This window comes from Cyprinus carpio, chromosome B13 (genome assembly GCF_018340385.1).
Source record: "Cyprinus carpio isolate SPL01 chromosome B13, ASM1834038v1, whole genome shotgun sequence".
In the NCBI taxonomy this organism is placed as follows: Eukaryota; Metazoa; Chordata; class Actinopteri; order Cypriniformes; family Cyprinidae; genus Cyprinus; species Cyprinus carpio.
Window position 1 is genome coordinate 31,366,991 of NC_056609.1, and position 20,740 is coordinate 31,387,730.

General features: G+C 40.8%; 1 protein-coding gene across 2 annotated transcripts in view; it reads right to left on the bottom strand.

Moving 5' to 3' along the window:
- Positions 1 to 20,740, bottom strand: part of LOC109064136 (inactive tyrosine-protein kinase 7-like) — a 47,598-nt gene that overhangs the window by 18,963 nt on the left and 7,895 nt on the right. For both annotated transcript variants that reach the window (XM_042737632.1, XM_042737631.1), the window contains exons 2-5: positions 4,668 to 4,964; positions 3,342 to 3,444; positions 2,706 to 2,869; positions 586 to 733 (exon numbers count right to left, since the gene is read on the bottom strand). In XM_042737632.1, the coding sequence (XP_042593566.1) occupies positions 586 to 733; positions 2,706 to 2,869; positions 3,342 to 3,444; positions 4,668 to 4,964 (712 nt within the window). The remainder of the gene's footprint in view (positions 1 to 585; positions 734 to 2,705; positions 2,870 to 3,341; positions 3,445 to 4,667; positions 4,965 to 20,740) is intronic.

The window sequence follows — 20,740 nt, forward strand, 5'->3', positions numbered from 1 at the left end:
TTGTGTTCCCAAATGCATGTTAACCTCACAGCACATGAAATAAATGAGATGACTGCATTTATTCAGTGTGAACGAAGCCGTTCTGAGGCGTGGAAAACACCGGATCATGAGCTGATCGTCTGAACAAAGTGTGCGCTTCGCTTTGAGACATGCAGCGAAAACAGACTTGATGAAGGAATGAAGCATATTGTGCTTTCAGTTTTAGTTTGTTTGACAGATACTGTGCCAAAGCATAATAGCCCAAAACAAATATATTTGAAAAACTACATTTTTGCCCAGAAGACCTATTGTTTCATATCATCATTTGACCATGATAATATAGAGACTATTTTCACAATATCACAATATTGATAATATCGTTACATCCCTATTTAACAGATTCATTTTTATTTTTAGTTTAGGTATTTTTTAAATCTATTTTCTGTTTTCACTTTAATTTCACTTAGTGTAAGTTTTAGTCATTTTAGGTGCTCTAACCCTCTCAACACTTAATGTAAAAACTGACCAGTAAAGAGCTGGAACCTGTTTGTGAGCGTCTGCATGTGGTGTTAACACAGGAAACATTCAGAGATATGAAGCTCTCACTGTGATTTGTTGACGACGGGTTCTGCATCATGGAACCACTCGATCAGCGGCGGCGGCTTGGCTCTGAACTGACAGTGAAACACGGCCTCCTCGTTACGCAGAACCACCTGATCCACCGGAGCCACCAGCACACGGGGAACCGACTTATCTGAACACACAGAGAGACAGAAGAGTCACGCATCAGACAGACATGCTGTAGATCAGACAGATCCTACGCTCTAGATCAGACAGACACGCTCTAGATCAGACAGACACGCTCTAGGATCAGACAGACACACTCTAGGATCAGACAGACACGCTCTAGATCAGACAGATCCTACGCTCTAGATCAGACACACACGCTCTGGGATCAGACACACACGCTCTAGGATCAGACAGACACGCTCTAGATCAGACAGACACGCTCTAGATCAGACAGACACGCTCTAGATCAGACAGACACACTCTAGGATCAGACAGACACAATCTAGATCAGACACACACGCTCTAGATCAGACAGACACGCTCTAGATCAGACACACACGCTCTAGGATCATACAGACACGCTCTAGGATCAGACAGACACGCTCTAGGATCAGACAGACACGCTCTAGGATCAGACAGAAACGCTGTAGGACAGACAAACACGCTCTAGGATCAGACACACACTCTAGGATCAGACAGACACGCTCTAGGATCAGACAGACACGCTCTAGATCAGACACACACGCTCTAGATCAGACAGACACGCTCTAGATCAGACACACACGCTCTAGGATCAGACAGACACACTCTAGGATCAGACAGACACGCTCTAGGATCAGACAGACACAATCTAGATCAGACACACACGCTCTAGGATCAGACAGACACGCTCTAGATCAGACAGACACGCTCTAGGATCAGACAGACACGCTCTAGGATCAGACAGACACGCTCTAGGATCAGACAGACACGCTCTGGGATCAGACACACACGCTCTGGGATCAGACAGACACGCTCTAGATCAGACAGACACGCTCTAGATCAGACAGACACGCTCTAGGATCAGACAGACACGCTCTGGATCAGACAGACACACTCTAGGATCAGACAGACACACTCTAGGATCAGACAGACACGCTCTAGGATCAGACAGACACGCTCTAGATCAGGCAGACACGCTCTAGATAAGACAGACACGCTCTAAGATCAGACAGACACGCTCTAGGATCAGACAGACACGCTCTAGGATCAGACAGACACGCTCTGGGATCAGACAGACACGCTCTAGATCAGACAGACACGCTCTAGATCAGACAGACACACTCTAGATCAGACAGACACGCTCTAGATCAGACAGACACGCTCTGGGATCAGACACACACGCTCTAGGATCAGACACACACGCTCTGGGATCAGACAGACACGCTCTGGGATCAGACAGACACGCGCTAGATCATAAAGACACGCTCTAGATCAGACAAACACGCTCTAGATCAGACAAACACGCTCTAGATCAGACAGACACACTGTAGTTCAGATAGACATGCTCTAGATCAGACAGACATGCTCTAGATCATTCAGACACGCTCTAGGGTCAGACAAACACGCTCTAGGATCAGACAGACACGCTGTAGATCAGACAGACACGCTCTAGATCATACAGACACGCTCTAGGGTCAGACAGACACGCTGTAGATCAGACAGACACGCTCTAGGATGAGAGAGACATGTTCAGGTCTGTCTGTGTTTGTAAATTCTCACTCTCACTGCCACCCACTATTCTTCTACTAAAGCTCTTTATCCTCGCTCTCTCCTTTCATTTGTAATTTTCATGCTCCAGCTGATCTCTTTATTCTTCAGCAGAGCTATTATTCTGTCTGCAGGTGTGTGCATGAGTAGCGCAGGTGTCTTATGGGAATGCTGGCCGAGGTGTTGGGTTACATTTTATACATTTCTGCTTAGTTGCACACGAGGTGACAAACATTGCAGATCACACACAATAAAACCTGAGTGCGCATGTGAGGACATCACTGACACGCTCAAGCAGTCTACATAAACGGCACATCTTCTAACACGTCAAACTCAACTAAACTATAATCTATAAATCTTATCTAGAAGAACCTGAGCTTGTGTCTATTCAAACCTTATAATCTTACCAAAAATATTGAGGGTGATGTTGTTGTTACTGCACACTTTTCCAGCAGCATTTTGAGCACAGCAGGAGTATTTCCCAGAATCCCCTGTGCTGAGGTTGGTCAGGGTCATGATCCGGTCCTTTCTGTCCAGCTGAACTCCATCTTTGAACCATTTAGTGCTCGGCCTGCACAGGTCAGAAACATCTTTTCACACAGAATCAGTGACAGTCAGTAGACTTTGATCAGAAACACATCTGTAACCTACGGAAGACCGTTTCTGTCACAGAATTCAAAAATACTTTTTATCTCACAATTTTGCAAGACATAAACTCAGAATTGTGAGGAAAAAATATTTTGTTCCTTTGGCTAGAAGACTGTTAAACTCTAATTCAGTGGACAAAACTGTGTGATTGTTATTACTGATGTTGGTACTTTGTTATGCAGTTTTACCTGTTTTGCCAAAATCAAATTTCCCTCATGAGGAACAAATAAAGTAAAGATTGAAGTCGCAATTACCTTTTTACATTTTTTTTCTATTTCTTTTGTGGTGAAACAGGGCTTCCATTTCGACCTACATCATTCACTGTTCATATATTGCAGGAGTTCTGTGTGAGGATCAGACTCATATTTCACTGTCCAATCAGATGCTGGACTCACCGTGGATGTCCATCAATGTGACACTGCAGCACGATTCGCTCAGCCTCCTCTAGCTCCGCCTCTGAGGTGGGTTCGTTCATTGTAATTGGCCCCCTCTCCAGCCCTGAGGACACACAACAACATCCACAAACCATGACTAGAATCCTAGAAAAAAAAAAAAAAAAACTCTCTATATCCAAAATTTCTCTATTTTCTTCAACAACAAAAAAAGTTTTTAAAAAGAAAAAAATCTGTTCAGTAATCACAATAATAATGTTGAGCAAAATAACTGTGATTATCAGCTTAACCATTATGTAGCATGACCGAAATATGACTTTAAAATGTTTTCCTGATTAAAACTAGACTAACGCTCCAAGACTTTTAGTCAACTAAAACTTGATTTCACAAAAACAGGACAGGTTGACTAAGTATGACACAAACTAAAACGGTATAAAGGTACTAAACAAAAAAAAACAGCTGACAAAATTACACAACCATCCAAATAAAGCTAAATGTAAGTGAATGTTATGATTGGTTTGTGTTCACTTGAGATCTGTCCAGATGTTTTCTGACAGCTGTTAGGGTCAGATCCAGTGATCAACATGTTTTCTTGGTCTCTCTGTTCGTGTGTTTGATTACTTTGCTCAGCTAATGCTCATAAATGTGATGGATGATTTAAAAGTCATGTGTCTGAAACAGATGAATATAGTGCCACATGATGATAGCATGAGCAAGAGAGAGAGAGAGAGAGAGAGAGAGAGAGAGACAGACATGAGAATCACTCAACACACCCATCACAGCAATGACAGAGAGATGATATGAAACATGACATCTGAAGAGCCCCCAGATTACAAAAAAGAACACTCCAATAATGTACTGTACTGTGCTCTATATTCGCGCACTAATTTTGTACTTAATATACAAAAAATGATTCTTTAGTACTTCTAAAGACAACTAAATGTACTTAACGGTGCTATTTTGGGACACTGTGAATATGAACCAAAATGCAGTTTTAACACACTATCTCTGTATTTAAAAAATGTGTTTAGTCAGCACTTGTAGTACACTTGAACCCATCTTTCATACACTAGTACACTCAAGTGTACTACAAGTGCTGACTAAATAAAAAAAATTTTAAAAGTGCATTTATGTTCATATTCACAGTGTCCCAAAATAGCACCGTTAAGTACATTTAGTTGTCTTTAGAAGTACTAAAGAATCATTTTTTGTATATTAAGTACAAAATTAGTGCGCGAATATAGAGCACTTTCAGTACATTATGGAAGTGCACTTGTTAACCTGGGCCGTGACGCCTTGTTTCCAGAGACACACACGATCTCAGCTCACACTTGATGTTGATGGAGGCGCTGGCGGAGGTCAGGGTCTCTCCGGTGGAGCTGCTGGATGCCACACACTGGAAGCTGCCGGTGTCTGCATGACGGTCCACCGCCGTGAACTTCAGGTTACTGCCCTCCTGGAAGCGGCGGCTCGAGTCCTGCACGCGACGGCCGTCCTGCGTCCACCAGAACCGCATGTCCTCCGGGCCGCTGAGCTCACAGCGCAGGATAGCACTGCGGCCGTGTAACGCATCCTGAGACTGGGGCTCCTCGGAGAAATGAAGCGAAGACGCCTGGATGATGGAGACTGAGAGACACACAGAGAGCCAGTCAAGCTACTGAACAACACACTTTAGACTCACATCAGATGAATAAATGTCACCAGACAAATCAAACCCAACAGACCCTGTCTGCATTCATTAATGAGTGTCAGCTCTGCCAATACAAACACACACACGCACAAAACCTTCATCATCATCATCATCATCGTCCGCAGGAGCTCTGAGCTCATCTATAGACCTCATCACATCATGCATGCTGGGATACAGTGAGTTTGATTATGTGCTTTATCTTATATCTGCATGTATTCATTTTTCACTTTTACCAAAGCAACTTACAAATAAAGAAAAATCACAATCAATTTGACAGACACAATAACAGGATTAGCAAAAACTAGACTGTGAACAAGCTAGAGCAGAGGAGAAATGCATTCATCAATTTACTAATTTATTTTAATAAACTACAGTTACACACTGCATAACGTGTTTTCCAGTATATATATATATAAACATTCATAAATCAAGACACATTTATAGAAAAGCAAAATAACTTCAGTGTATAACGGAGCATGTTACATGTCAACACACATCCAGTGTCTGTATTGAATGTCAAAGACGTTTTATTTGTTATATTTTTTTTTGTAATCCCATGATGCTCTTAAAGTGGGCCAGTAAACGCTTCCATGCATTATTCAGGCATGTGGAAGACAAGCTTCAGGCAGAATCATGTAGAAGAGCTTCAGTCTGAAGTTCACACTGAAACTGATACAGAAGCTCATCTTCCACATTTATGTTTGCTTTTTTAATTACACTTTTACAGAACTTCTGTGTCATTTTTGATACTTCAAAACACGAACAAGTAAATGACAGAGTGTTGGGGAAACTTTATCTGTACAACCTGTAAAACACCATGAAAAGCCATCAGAAATGATCACGACAGCAGAAGATGCTTCACTGGAAGCACTGGAGGAAACACAGCTGCTTTACTGAAGACATGTGAAGACAGACAGAAGGTTCACGAGAAACAAACGAGACCAGAATGCATATTAACAAACTGCAGAGAAAACAACCAGCAATAATAGCACTGTTAAACGAATAGAGTCAGAGCGTCATGAGGATCAGTAAACGATGACAGAACGATATTTTTGGCAGAACGGTCATTGACTTGACATCAACTGGAGTAGGAGCAGTGATGATTTGTCTTGAATGAGTGCCAATTCATCTGAACTCGGGACAAACATCAGCTCCAGTCCTGGGAAGGTCAATGACATGGCAACCCGTCTATGGTTCTTCTGCTGTTATGAAAGACAAACTCACTGACTGACCAATTATAGTCACAAAAGGATTCTGGGACTCGTGACGGATCGATCAATAAACGTTACTGCTGCTCTGCCAAAGTTACATCTGGAATTATTCATTAACATCTGGATTAACACTACATATAACACTTTCATATTTAATATTACAATTTACACAAATAAAAAAAACAACAATTTTACAATAGAAAAAAAATGTAGAAAATTACTTTTCCATAAACGTCAATTACTGCTATGATATAGTGTTTCTCAAATGTGAGTTGATGAGAGAAAACAATTAAAATAAAAAATTTATATATATATATATAAAATTGTATATATATATATATATATATATATATATATATAGAATAAATAATTTTAAAATAAAACACTTACAAAGAGATGAAATATTTTTTCTTTTAGCATATCATGTGACCATTAACTGACTTCAGACCAGGGTTATTATAGTTAACCAAAGCAATCATTAAAAACAAAAACAAATAAAAAAAAAAACAAAAATAAAACTAAAATAAAACTATTAAAAATTACAAAAACCCAGAACACAATAACGAAAACTTTAACTAAAATTAACATGAAATTAGAAAATATAAAAACAAAATCTAATTACAATTTTAACAAAAACATAAAAGGTACAACGGTGACAATGAAATAACACTGCATCAGAGAATGGGAGCATGTGAATGTGTTGAGAAATTATTGAAATATTAACTTATAATTTTAGGTGGGTTCTCAACCAAACCTGAGAATAATGTGATGTAAGTTTGGCTTATATCACAGAGCCTCGGGGAACGAAAGTCAGGTTGAAACAGGCTCGTCTTCATTAAACTCCTAAACGAGCGCCGAGTTCTGTCATGAGGGACGTGTTTTCACTCATTTACATCCATCTGTCCCTCTCCACAAATGAAGAGTCTATTGTCAGCCGTGTGGGATCCGTGACCAGCTGTATTTACAACAGCACGGTAAAAATGTGGTGAAATGCCAAGACGCCTCTAAAAGCTTTTTAATTAACCATTAAAAGCATTACAGTAAATGTGTGGCCACCCAGAATCTGCTTCACAGCCTCATTACCCATGACACAACTGGGGCCCGGGGCCCTTCAGAGACAATGCATAAAGACGCCATTGTTCACTGCGTGTGCGGTTATCATTCATGTGTTTATGATGATCCTCCAGCTTCTGCTCATAATCTCCTCAGGATAACAGGCCTAAGACACCTGGATAAAGAATAAAACCCGCTTCCAGTCGAGCAGAAGATGAGCAGAATATACAGCTCTCTGCAGATATACTGAACAGATACTATAAAAAACATTACAAGATGTCAACAAACACAAATTATTCCAACTCTAGCCTTTAGAACAAAACACTAAATGGCTTTTTCCACCACGTTTAAATCTCCCAGTTCACCGTTTCCTGCAGTTCTCCAATGATAATGCCTTCAAACGGCAAACACAGTCATCATCATTCCTTCAGAAACAAAAACACTCCGCAGGCAGATTCCAGAGAAGCATTCAGAGCTGATGAACACACCGCTCTTGATAAGAGCCGATGATCTTCACTTCCTATCTGATCAATTAACTGCCAAAGAAAAGCACTCTCAGTGTGGACGATCCAAGCAAAACATGGAAACTGTGTGATTATGGAAAAGAGATTAAAGCAGCGTTCAGGCTGAGGAACAGTGAGATCATCCACTAAACGAAGCACAGTCTGCTTCATAAACACGCTAAAAACCTTCAGAGAGCCAAGCCAAGACAAATATATATGAGAGTGCACTCACATCTGCCCATAGATTGGCTTATTTAAGATCAGGAATATATAAGGGATTATTATAGTTAACTAAAACTAAAAGAAATCCTGATATTTAATAAAATATAAAAGAAAACCCTTAAACCTGCCAGACCATCACAGACCCCCACAGACCTGCTGTGTCATTAGAGGACAGATTAATCTCGATCAGTGATCCCAGCGCTCTTCACACACAACAGAGAGGATGCTGGGAGTCACAGCCAGAAACACTCATTATGCTGATGAGCTCATTAATATTAAAAAGAGGCAACAGCTGTTTGTTTGTAGCGTTCAGAGAATGTTCTGCTATTCAACTGAATTACAAATACAACTGACAACCTGTTTTATAATAGATCTCTAAATTATAATTCAGTTATGAATTGAGGGATGATTTATTAAAAATACTGAATGGTTAATCCAGCAGAGGATCAGCAGTGAACACTGCCAGACTCATTCACTTCTGAAAACAAATCTGTACCCAAAAACACACCTACTCACACTCACACACTATAACACACACACACACACACACACACACACACACACACACACACACACACACACCACACACACACACACACACACACTAAGACAAACACACACACACACACACACACACACACACACACAATAACACAGTCACACTCACACATACTCTCTCACAAACACACACACACACACACACACACACACACACACTCTATAACACAGTCACTTACACATACTCTCTCTCTCTCTCTCTCACACACACACACACACACACTATAACACACACATTATAACACAGTCACTTACACACACACACACTCACACAATATAGCACAGTCACACTTACACATACTCTCTCTCTCTCACACACACACCCACACCCACACACACACACACACATTTTAACACACACTATAACACACACACACACACAATATAACACACACACATTATAACACAGTCACACTTACACACACACTATAACATACACACATATACTATAACACAGTTACACTTACACGCACACACACACACACACTTTAACACACACTTACATACACACACTTACACACACACACACACACTATAACATACACACATATACTATAACACAGTTACACTTACACGCACACACACACTATAACACACACACACTTACACATACACTATAACACACACACACTATAACACACACACACACTATAACAGTCACACTTACACACACACACACACACACACACACACTATAACACACATTATAACACAGTCACACTCACACATACTCTCTCTCACAGACACACACACTATAACACACACACACTTACACATACACTATAACACACACACACTATAACACACACACACACTATAACAGTCACACTTACACACACACACACACACACACACTATAACACACACTATAACACAGTCACACTCACACATACTCTCTCTCACAGACATACACACTATAACACACACTTACACACACACACACTTTAACACACACTCACATACTATTACACAGTTACACTTACACACACATGCACACACACACTATAACACTCACACACACACACACACACACATTATAACACACGCACACACACACTCACTCACTATAACACACACACACACACACACACACACACAGAGTAAGTGTCTAGTGTATAAGGCAGTGTATGCAGTGAACACACTCACATTATACTGCATCTGCACTGAATCACGTGACTAAAATCATGAATAAATGCAGGAAAGAGGAACAGGGCAGACAGGAGGCTGATGGGTGAGATATGAATTGTTTGTGAATGGGTGCCGTGGAGACGTGACCTCTGTCAGGATGATATCCCATAAGCCCCTGACGGCCTGTCATGCTGCTTTACTGTCTACCACACAGAAACACGGGCAGAATCTCTGAGCAGGAGGTCATTTATTTACAACTACTTCTGAAAGATAATTAATATTCAGTAATCAATCAATTTAACTGCAAAGACACGATCAGATTAGAACAAAATAACTGAATTGATCTAAATAATGACTCTATTATCTTCAGTAGAGCTGCTTTACAGCTGAAACTGATGAATATCTGCTACATCTTCCTGATTATTTCTGTGAAGCTGCTTTGAAAGGATCTGCACTGAAATCATCAAACATCAGGACTGAAGGAGGCGCTAGAGCTTCCGTCAAACCGCTGTGTCCTTCACTGAACCACATGTGTGTTATTATTCCTGTAACATGTTACAGTGACTTCAGTGATCTGAAAGAGAGAAGAGCCGCTGACACACGTCACACACTTCAGCTGCGTTCTTACAGTTCAGAAGACAATCACACGTCAAATAGATCTCATCTGTTCATGAACACAAGTGTGTTTCAGACCTGAGGCTCAGAATCTGTCACCCCACACACACACACACACACACACACACACACACACACACACACACACACACACACTCTCTCACACACACACACACACACACACACACACACACACACACACACACACACAGCAGCTCAGCTTGGGTAAACTAACCGTGGCCTGGGGAGAAACGGTGGCGCCGCTGTGTCTCGCAGACGTTCTGCAGGGCTCTGTGTTTCCCATCCTGCTCTCCCAGCGCATCGATCCGCCCGGATCTTCTGGAAACACAAACCCAGACCTGCCAAGAATCCACACGGGGCGACGCTCGAGCCAGGAGCCCATCAGAGCCTAATGCACTCGCTAATGAACGGAGGAAGTACAACCTGCTGATGATCCCATAATGCACCTCAACACAGCCGAGAGAGCAAACGCTGACACACAGACAAAAGATAAAGCCAATGCGAGATGAGTGTGATGATGTCGGCCTGTTACCACGGTAACCAGAGAGCAAGGTCAAAGGTCAATTACAAAGGATCTTATTTCTGTCACTGGGAATAATGACTCCTTCCTCCAGACCAAATGTTTAAGCAGGTTCACACACACACACACACACACACACACTATAGTGGTAGGTAGTATTATATCAAAAAATATATCATGGGTAATTTTACATCATACTGACAGCATGAGCCATTTACAATTACTGATGGGAACTGTGTGTTTAAAGTGTTTTATATGAAACAATCATATATTAACATCTATTTTTAAGTGATCTTAAAATCAGATTATTCATAAGAGATGAATGATAATTCTCACATAGCTGCATCAGTTAAATGTTACATCAACAGTGTCAAATCTTGTAATATCAGCACTGTTACTGAACCGAACTGACTGGAGCTGAAGAACAACATGATTGTCTTGCGACAGCTCATTAACTTTATATCCGGTTTATACTGTGGAGCTGCTATGAATCTGTATTGTATGAAGCACTATAGATGACTTGACTTAATATTGTACACAAGTAAAACAATACAGCGTAACACTTGAACATGTTGGGGACCTGTAGCGCTGCATATTTTCTCATCAGTCTATGTTTCTTCATCCCTCTCTCATGTAAACTGTGTGGAAAGATCTACTGCAGTAAAAACAGCAGTATCTCCAGCCCTAAAACACACACATATGAAGACGGCTGATGGCGCTTTTATTGGTTTACAGACTTTCAATCTTTACCATGACAGATGAGCTTGGCGCAGCAGTGCATTTTTTGACCATCAAGCGCTCAGAAATGCTCTCACGCACACGGCTCTGTGTCTTCAGAGGCTGGAAAGTCGATACACTCACAGGAAGGCAGAGAGATGCTCTCTAGAAAGCCACTGAACCAAATATTCCAGCTGAGTGGCTCAAACGCTGCGGGCGATCAAACAGCCGCGTCCCCCGCGCTCCGCATCTACTCACGCGTTATTAGCCAGCGCTGCAAACACGGCACGCAACGATCAAAACACGCCAGCGCCGCAGATTCAGCATTCATGCCAACCACGGTCTGTCTGCAGCGGTTGAGATGCTATCTGCGATGCAGGAGATTAGCAGCACACACTCACGCTAAGAGGCATTGAGGGCCGAGGGCCCGTGAGGAGGCACTGGGGCCCCGGGTGTCAGTTTTCAGGCTCCTGCTGCGCTCCAGTAATCCTCAGGTCAGCGCAGAGCAGCACCGATGACAAAGACGTGTTTGACGGGGACACACTAAAGCTCCACACGCTTACACAGGAGCTCTGAAAACCAGAACATACTATCATAGTGAGGAACAGCAGAAAGTGAATTCAGCAGTGTTTACAATCAACCAAGTCAACATCTTGTGCTAGTGCTCCTAGTGCTGCAAATGATATAAAATTACACAAAACAGGCATTAAAATCAGCTCAAACAACAAAAAATCAAGATGCTTCTTATTTTAATTCATTCCTTCAACAACTGTTTTTGTTTTGTAGAACCAGATCCAGCAACCCCCTAAAAACCACTCGACACAGTCTAGCAACCACCCAAAATACCCTAGCAACACCCTAAAAACCACTTGACAGTCTAGCAACCACCCAAAATACCCTAGCAACACCCTAGAAACCACTCAACACAGTCTAGCAACCACCCAAAATACCCTAGAAACACCCTAGAAACCACTCAACACAGTCTAGCAACCACCCAAAATACCCAAGCAACCCCCTAGAAACCACTCAACACAGTCTAGCAACCACCCAAAATACCCTAGCAACACCCTAGAAACCACTCAACACAGTTTAGCAACTACCTAAATACCCTAGCAACACCCTAGAAACCACTCAATACAGTCTAGCAACTACCCAAAATACCCTAGCAACCCCCTAGAAACCACTCAACAAATCAACACCAACTAAAAAAAAACCCTAGCAACACCCTAGAAACCACTCAACACAGTCCAGCAACCACCCAAAATACCCTAGCAACACCCTAAAAACCACTCGACAGTCCAGCAACCACCCAAAATACCCTAGCAACACCCTAGAAACCACTCAACACAGTCCAGCAACCACCCAAAATACCCTAGCAACACCCTAAAAAGCACCCAGAATATACTAGATACCATTCAGAAAACCCTAGAAACCACCCAAACAGCCTAGCAACACCCTAGAAACCAAAACACCCTAAAAACCACTCAACACAGTCTAGCAACCACCCAAAATACCCTAGAAACACCCTAGAAAGCACCCAGAATATACTAGATACCAATCTCTTAGCAACAGCCTAGCAACAAACAGCCTAGCAACACCCTAGAAACCACTCAACACAGTCTAGCAACCACCCGAAATACCCTAGCAACACCCTAGAAACAAAAACACCCTAGAAACCACTCAACACAGTCTAGCAACCACCCAAAATACCCTGCAACACCCTAGAAAGCACCCAGAATATACTAGATACCATTCAGAAAAACCTATAAACAACACAAACACCCTAGCAACACCCTAGAAACCACTCAACACAGTCTAGCAACCACCCGAAATACCCTAGCAACACCCTAGAAACCAAAACACCCTAAAAAAAACATTCAACACAGTCTAGCAACCACCCAAAATACCCTAGCAACACCCTAGAAAGCACCCAGAATATACTAGATACCATTCAGAAAACCCTAGAAACCACCCAAACAGCCTAGCAACACCCTAGAAACCACTCAACACAGTCTAGCAACCACCCGAAATACCCTAGCAACACCCTAGAAACCAAAACACCCTAAAAAACACTCAACACAGTCTAGCAACCACCCAAAATACCCTAGCAACACCCTAGAATAGCACCCAGAATATACTAGATACCATTCAGAAAACCCTAGAAAACCACCCAAACAGCCTAGCAACACCCTAGAAACCAAAACACCCTAAAAAACACTCAACACAGTCTAGCAACCACCCAAAATACCCTAGCAACACCCTAGAAAGCACCCAGAATATACTAGATACCATTCAGAAAACCCTAGAAACCACCCAAAACCTCTTAGCAACAGCCTAGCAACCAATATTCATGTTTACTTAAGTGCCAGTAGCATAAAATGCTTAGATAGACTGGTCTAATTTGAATCTGAAAAACTCAACAGATTAACCTTTGATTAGCTGCTGTTTGGTCAGACTAGTTATTTAGACGCAGAGGATAAGTGTATTCAACCGGCCGCAGTTTCTCCTCCCAGTAGAGCAGTGTCTCTTCAGCATGTCAACATGTGAAATGGAATAAACCCAACTGTAGTCCAGACTGCTGACTGGAGAAGTGCGTCAGGATCCAGGAAGTGGACGAGTGTGATCCCTCACATCCTGCTCACTCAATCAGCGGAGCGGACCGGACAGGACGGATCCGGGAGTGACATCAGCGTCACATGACCTGGTGAAGACCTGTCCGATCACACTGATGAGCCTCGTGAAGCACTCTGCTGGAAAGTGCAGTCATCTCATATTTAGCTGCCATTAGCGTCTGTGGAAGTGCTGCGGCTCCCCGGGGGGGAAAGGAAAACTGGGTCAGGATGAAGCTGAAAGCAGTGTCATATTAATACTCTCAATTTCCCCAGTAACTACTTTACCAGTGAGTGTGCTTTTTTCATCTGGCTGTCTCTCTGATTTCAATTACAGCAGCAGACGCTCGAAGGGACAGAAACGTAGAGTTCACTACAACAATCACAGAGCGCAAATCTCATTCTCTGAGCAGACACTCGCATAAAGCTCAGGCGCTCATTTATACTTCTGCAGACTAGATGAAGGTTAAGGCTAAGTTTACGCAACAGTTTTTCCTTTCATTTTTCATGCACAGACTACATCGTCAGAACAATCCCCATTCAAAAACATCTAAAAACGCTGTAGCACTCACGCCAGGCCAGTAGTTGGCGATGTCACTTTGTAAAGAAACACTATGTGAACACGTTTTTACAAATCTGCATTTTTGTAGTTTACAACAGTTTAAACAGTTTTAAAAGTTGATTAGTGAGGTTCGCATCTGAACAGGCTCCTGTTTTATATTAAGAGGATTTCCACGATTTGAGTAATTTTATATCATGATAACGATATACATCACAATATAGTTGTTTTTGCATGGTTTTTATATCAAAGTTTTTGATACCATAGATTTTTCATAATTCTTGTAATCACTATCAGCGTCACAGGGGAAAAAAACTCAAGCTCAGATAAGTAAATAATTACAAGCAATAGGACAAAAAACTACAATAAATAAATGCTACACACATTGTATAAATTAATCTGCATAGTTTAACTGTGTAGATTAAATGTCATTTTATTAAAGGCGCAAAAGTGGTTGTCAAGCGCCGTGAGAGGTTTTCTCTCACTGTTGTTTGATTAATATGAATGACAGACAGGAGGAGTATTAGACTGCTGTCACTTTAAGACCTAACATCTGGATCCAATATACGGTTACACGTGTGTTTTCTTTATCAGCTGTTTACTTTCACTTAAGACCTAAATGACTTTTTACGAGGATACTTGCAAAGACGGACATTTTCTTACATGTAAGTATGTGTTTTTAACCGTTTAAGGCCAATAAACCAACAAAAATACTCATAACCGTGATAAAGATGATAGTCCAAAATCTCTACCAGTTAACCAGCCCTAGCTACAACATATCAGAGGCAATCATTTAATTAACTGTGACACTCCTAACGGTCACCATTGTGCCCAGGCTGTTCAAGTGATCTCCACTGAAGGCTAAATGTACCGCTAATAGTTCCATACTAAACCGTGTCAGTCTGAGTGTGGGACGTAAGACGCTCCCGCAGTGACACAGAGAGCACCGTGAGCTCTGAGACCGGATTAGACATGGTACATTAACATTTCTGAGCCGCTGATAATGGAGGAATCCTGATCTCTTACTGCAGTGAGACGAGGGTCAGACGGCCAGGGACTGACCACACACTCCTGTGAATGAGAGACGTCAGGGAGGATGAGATTAGTTCTGCTGACTTACACTCTCTCACACATCTGGAAGGACCTTCTAATGATTTCATCCTGTAATACGGTGTAAAACATCCATTGATTCTCTAATAACACACATTCATCCAGCGCAGTGGGGTTCATGCTCACAGCACACCAGCAGGGTTTCTGCAGGCTTTATGATGGTTAACTTAAGACCTTTTTAAGACCAAGTAAAGAAAATGTAAGGTAATAAGTAGCACAGGTATATTTGTAGCAATAGACAACAATACATTGTATGGGTCACAATTATACATTTCTCTTTTATGACAAAAATCATTAGGATATTAAGTAAAGATCATGTTCCATGAAGATATTTAGTCAATTTCCTACCGTAAATATATCAAAACTTAATTTTTGATTAGTAATATGCATTGCGAAGAACTTCATTTGAACAACTTTAAAGATGATTTTCTCAATATTTAGATTTTTTTGCTCCCTCAGATTCCAGATTTTCAAATAGTTGTATCTCAGACAAATATTGCCCTCCTAACAAACCACACATCAATGGAGAGATGATTTATTCAGAAAAAAATTACCCTTATGACTGGTTTTGTGGTCCAGGGTCACATATGTCAATATGGTCTCTAAATGTAAATGTGCAAGGAACACGATGAGTATTAGCAATACTTAAAAAATAAAAAATACATCTTTAACAGATCTCTATAGCTCAAGGCCAGAACACCACTATGTGTGTTTTTTGTATTGTTTGTTGATCCTTTGCCTAAAGACAAACCACACACACCCAAACACCACATCATTGTTAAAGACACCCCCTACAAAAACCCACCAGATAAAGCTCAACAAAAAAAGACAGACAGTGTGTCTGTCGCTCTCGATTCAGTCTGATCCGCTCAGGCTCACAGAGAGAAGAAGAGTGTGTGTCTGCATGCATTAGAAACACTCCGCTACTGACGTCTGCAGGAGAGCAATGAAAGATGGAACTAACCAGAGCCTCTTTATTCACAGCAGCTAAATTCAGCTAATTACATGTCAATGTTATAAAGCCCAGGGGAAGCGCTTCACGGAGCTTCAGAGGTGGATTCAGCAGGAGATGATGGAGAACTGGTCGAGCCTGACTAACGAGGCCTGACTGAGTAACTCGCCCGTCATCGCCCAGGAAGAGGCTCATTAGTGGAGCACATGATTACAGTGATCGGGTCACGCTCGTTCCAGGAGTAACCGCACAGGACGCATGTTTAACAGCAGCTCTTGGGAACTGGGTGAGGAAAGGGTTAAACAGACATTCCCTTCCACCCCGTCCCCATTACTTCCACGCAAACACCTCCCTCTCTAATCCGCCCGGAGAAAGACGTTCATTCACAGGATTAAGTCGCTCTGGACGCTTGACAAAACGTCCTCTTAACGGTTTATTAGTATGTCAATCACAGCCTCGGTGTTAGAAAGAGAACTGTGTGCCTGAAAGACGTCCATATCTAACGCCCACAAAACTTCAGAACGTCCTGTCCTTTAGAAGAAAAGATGCCAAACATCTATTTATTTAGCATTTCTAAAGAGAAGATGGTTTGAGTGAGCGAACGCCTCTCAGGAGCTGGTGAGATCTGCCTGTGTTTATGTGTAAGGCTGACCCAAATACATAAAACATACCGTCATACAGACAGCTATTAAAGTTTCCTGGAGCAGAAATGTGTGTCTGGATCTGTCATCCAGTGAAACCTGAAGACAATATGAATGAAAAATCACCCTGTTACCTATTACTGTACAGAGGTTAACTCATGAGCTGAAGTGCGTGTGATTAGAAGTTATTAACCCCATTAATATGCAAATTAGAATATTAATGCATTTTATAAACGTACGGTGTGAAATCTTGAAACCTGAACACCTTAATACTAAGAGGCTAAAATATTAACTATAAATTTTGAAATATGAAACAAGATAACTCAGGATTATGTTTAATCAGGGTTAAGACTAGAGCTGAGCAATTAATCGAAATACAGTTTCGATTTCGGCCTCCAATGAATATGAAAATGCAATAATTGAGATAAAACCATTATTGCGCACCATTCCGCCTCTTTCCAGTGGTGCGCTTTCTCTCAAAATGCAGAAATGTGCCAAAATGCAACACTTAGTGATTATTCATGTAAACAGTGAATTGGATCCGTGCAGCTCTTAAAGTGACAGCAGCCTAATATTCCTGCAGAGTGTGTGCTTAATATTAATCAAACAACAAAAGACAAAGACAAAAATGACTCACTGCTCTTGACTGAAGGACTTCTGTAGCTTTAATTAGAAACCAATTAAGTTTAATTCTAACAGTGAAGACTAGGCTGTTTACAATAGATTATTACATTTCTGTAGTAGACTGTTAACTCAATACTTTAGACTTGCCACCTCTGCAGTGTTAATGTGGCACTAGAAGGGTTAAAAACATCACAGTCCATGAAATATGTTTCAGAGACTGGAGTCTGGCATAAAGGAGGATCTTAAAGCAACTGCAAACACTTGAGTTGGTCTGGAGTGACCTATTCGACACAAGTATTTCAATGTCTGATCTGTCACTGTTTTTCTGTGCACATGAGAATTAAAGTGTAAAACACACTGATTAATTTGAACTCCGTGATAAAGAGTGAAGGGCAGTGACAGGAGGTTTGGCTCTACTTCCTGCTCCAAATGATCCCGAGCAGGTTTACGCTCCTGACACACACACACACACACACACACACACACACTCTCAGCCAGCAGTCGTAGCGGGACACGCCGAGGCATGCTTCCTCACCGCAGCTACTGTTGTCATGAGCAGTTCATAACTACAGACGCAGGATCGCATGTCAGACTCATGCTGTCTGAGAGTCTTACAGAGGAGACTCGCCGCTCCTGCAGTCTGTGTCTGTTTGGGTAAAAACACACTAAACCACTGAACATCATGCACACGTCTGTGAGCTGCTGCAGATCACCCAATCAGGACATCATCACCCATCAGACCTGGGATCCTGAGCACTGGAGAACTACAGCTGCTGAAGCAGAGAGAAAACAACACTGAGTACTGAAACACTGCAGACATTACTCACAGAACCAGCTCAGTACTCACATGGAAACATACAGGTCTGCAAGGAAACCTGTCGAATAACAGTCTGGCTTAACTTGAAGAAACTGTGACAGAAATATATTACTGCTGTACAGTAGAATGAATGGTTTAATGTAATAAGACAACTAGTAATAAGAAAAATAAAATTTAGGGAATATTCACACAATTTTTCTTCCATGTTTTAATTTTAACAGTAAACCTCTGTTGGGCAGCACTTTGTCTGGCAAACAAACAAAAAAAGAAAGGGTTTGTTTAATTTTTCAGTTGATTAAAAGGTAAATTAAATTTATGTTTTATGCCTTTATCTGAATTTCTGGGGGGAAAATAAACAAATAAATATATTTTTTTATTAATTTAATTAATTAGAAATGTTTTTTTGACTACTAAAATGTAATTAAACCATAAAAAAAAAAAAATCAAGATAAAAATTTTAACGGAAAACAGATTTTGGAAAGAATAAATCAGAATTTGAGAAAAAAAAATGTAATGTATTTCATAAGGGCCTTTTTTAACTTTTAGAAAGTGTTAAATTGCAACTGTTTCGTGATTTCAAATAAATTAGACTTGCTTTTTGATTAATAAAATTTAATTTGACCATTAAAACATTAAAAACTAAAAAAAAAAACATGGAATCCATGAAAATTAAAAAGGAAAAAATGGATTTTGGAAAAAAATTAGATAAAACTGAATTTGTGAAAAAATGTAATGGATTTCATAGAGCCCTAAAACACTGAAGACATTACGACAATCAATACAGACATCTGTCACTAGAGATTTAAAAGCCTCTCTTCGGCTCAATATGAAGACAAAAACAAAACAGAACAATGGATGATTGACAGGTGAGTGGGCGGAGCTTCACCGCTGTGTTTACACTATAACTGTGATGTGCTCATGTTTCTCTAACCGCCTCAGTTCGGGCTCTCAGCTGCGATTTCTTCTCTTTTACGTCTGTATTGAGCGTTAAACACTTATCTTGAGATCTTAATATGAGGTGTAAACAGAGTCTCAAGCTACTGTTACTGTACTCAATGATTACCACCACTCCCTTTATAAGAAGACTCTAATGAGATGAATCAAGCTCATTAAAACACCTTTTATCAGTGCTTCTGGATTTGAGTTTTATGGCAAGACTAAATAAGTGTTAAATAATCTGACTTCTGTGTAATGTATCTGAATGATATCATCATCACGCACTGATAACCCTTCTAGTGTTCTGTAGAGTTTCTCGCTGCGTCACGTTACACAGATAATGAGATAACACACGTGTAAAGTAGATTAGTAGTGTTCTGATGGCCAGAGGTCAGTCCTCGACACACTCGAGCATCATCTGAACTGAACACAACCTGTTCAGAGAGCTTCAGCTGGTGTGGAAGTGTTCTGTGTGTGTGTCTGACGGACTCACGGTGGGTCCAAGCGATCCATCTGACCTCACTCTCAAACACACACACACACAACAGTATTTATGACTGAAACTGATACAGTTAATATAATAAACTGTAAAGAACAAAATACATAAAACACACCATCATACAGACAGTCATAAAATGTTTAGAGGAGTGACTGTGAAACCTTGTGGCTCCAAAAACGTGTCCAGTTTGGCATCATTTCTCTTTTATGCCAAAAATCATTAGGATATTAAGTAAAGATCATGTTCCATGAAGATATTTAGTAAATTTCCTACTGTAAATATATCAAAACTTAATTTTTGATTAGTAATATGCATTGCTAAGAACTTCATTTGAACAACTTTAAAGATGATTTTCTCAATATTTAGATTTTTATATACCCTCAGATTCCAGATTTTCAAATAGTTGTATCTCAGACA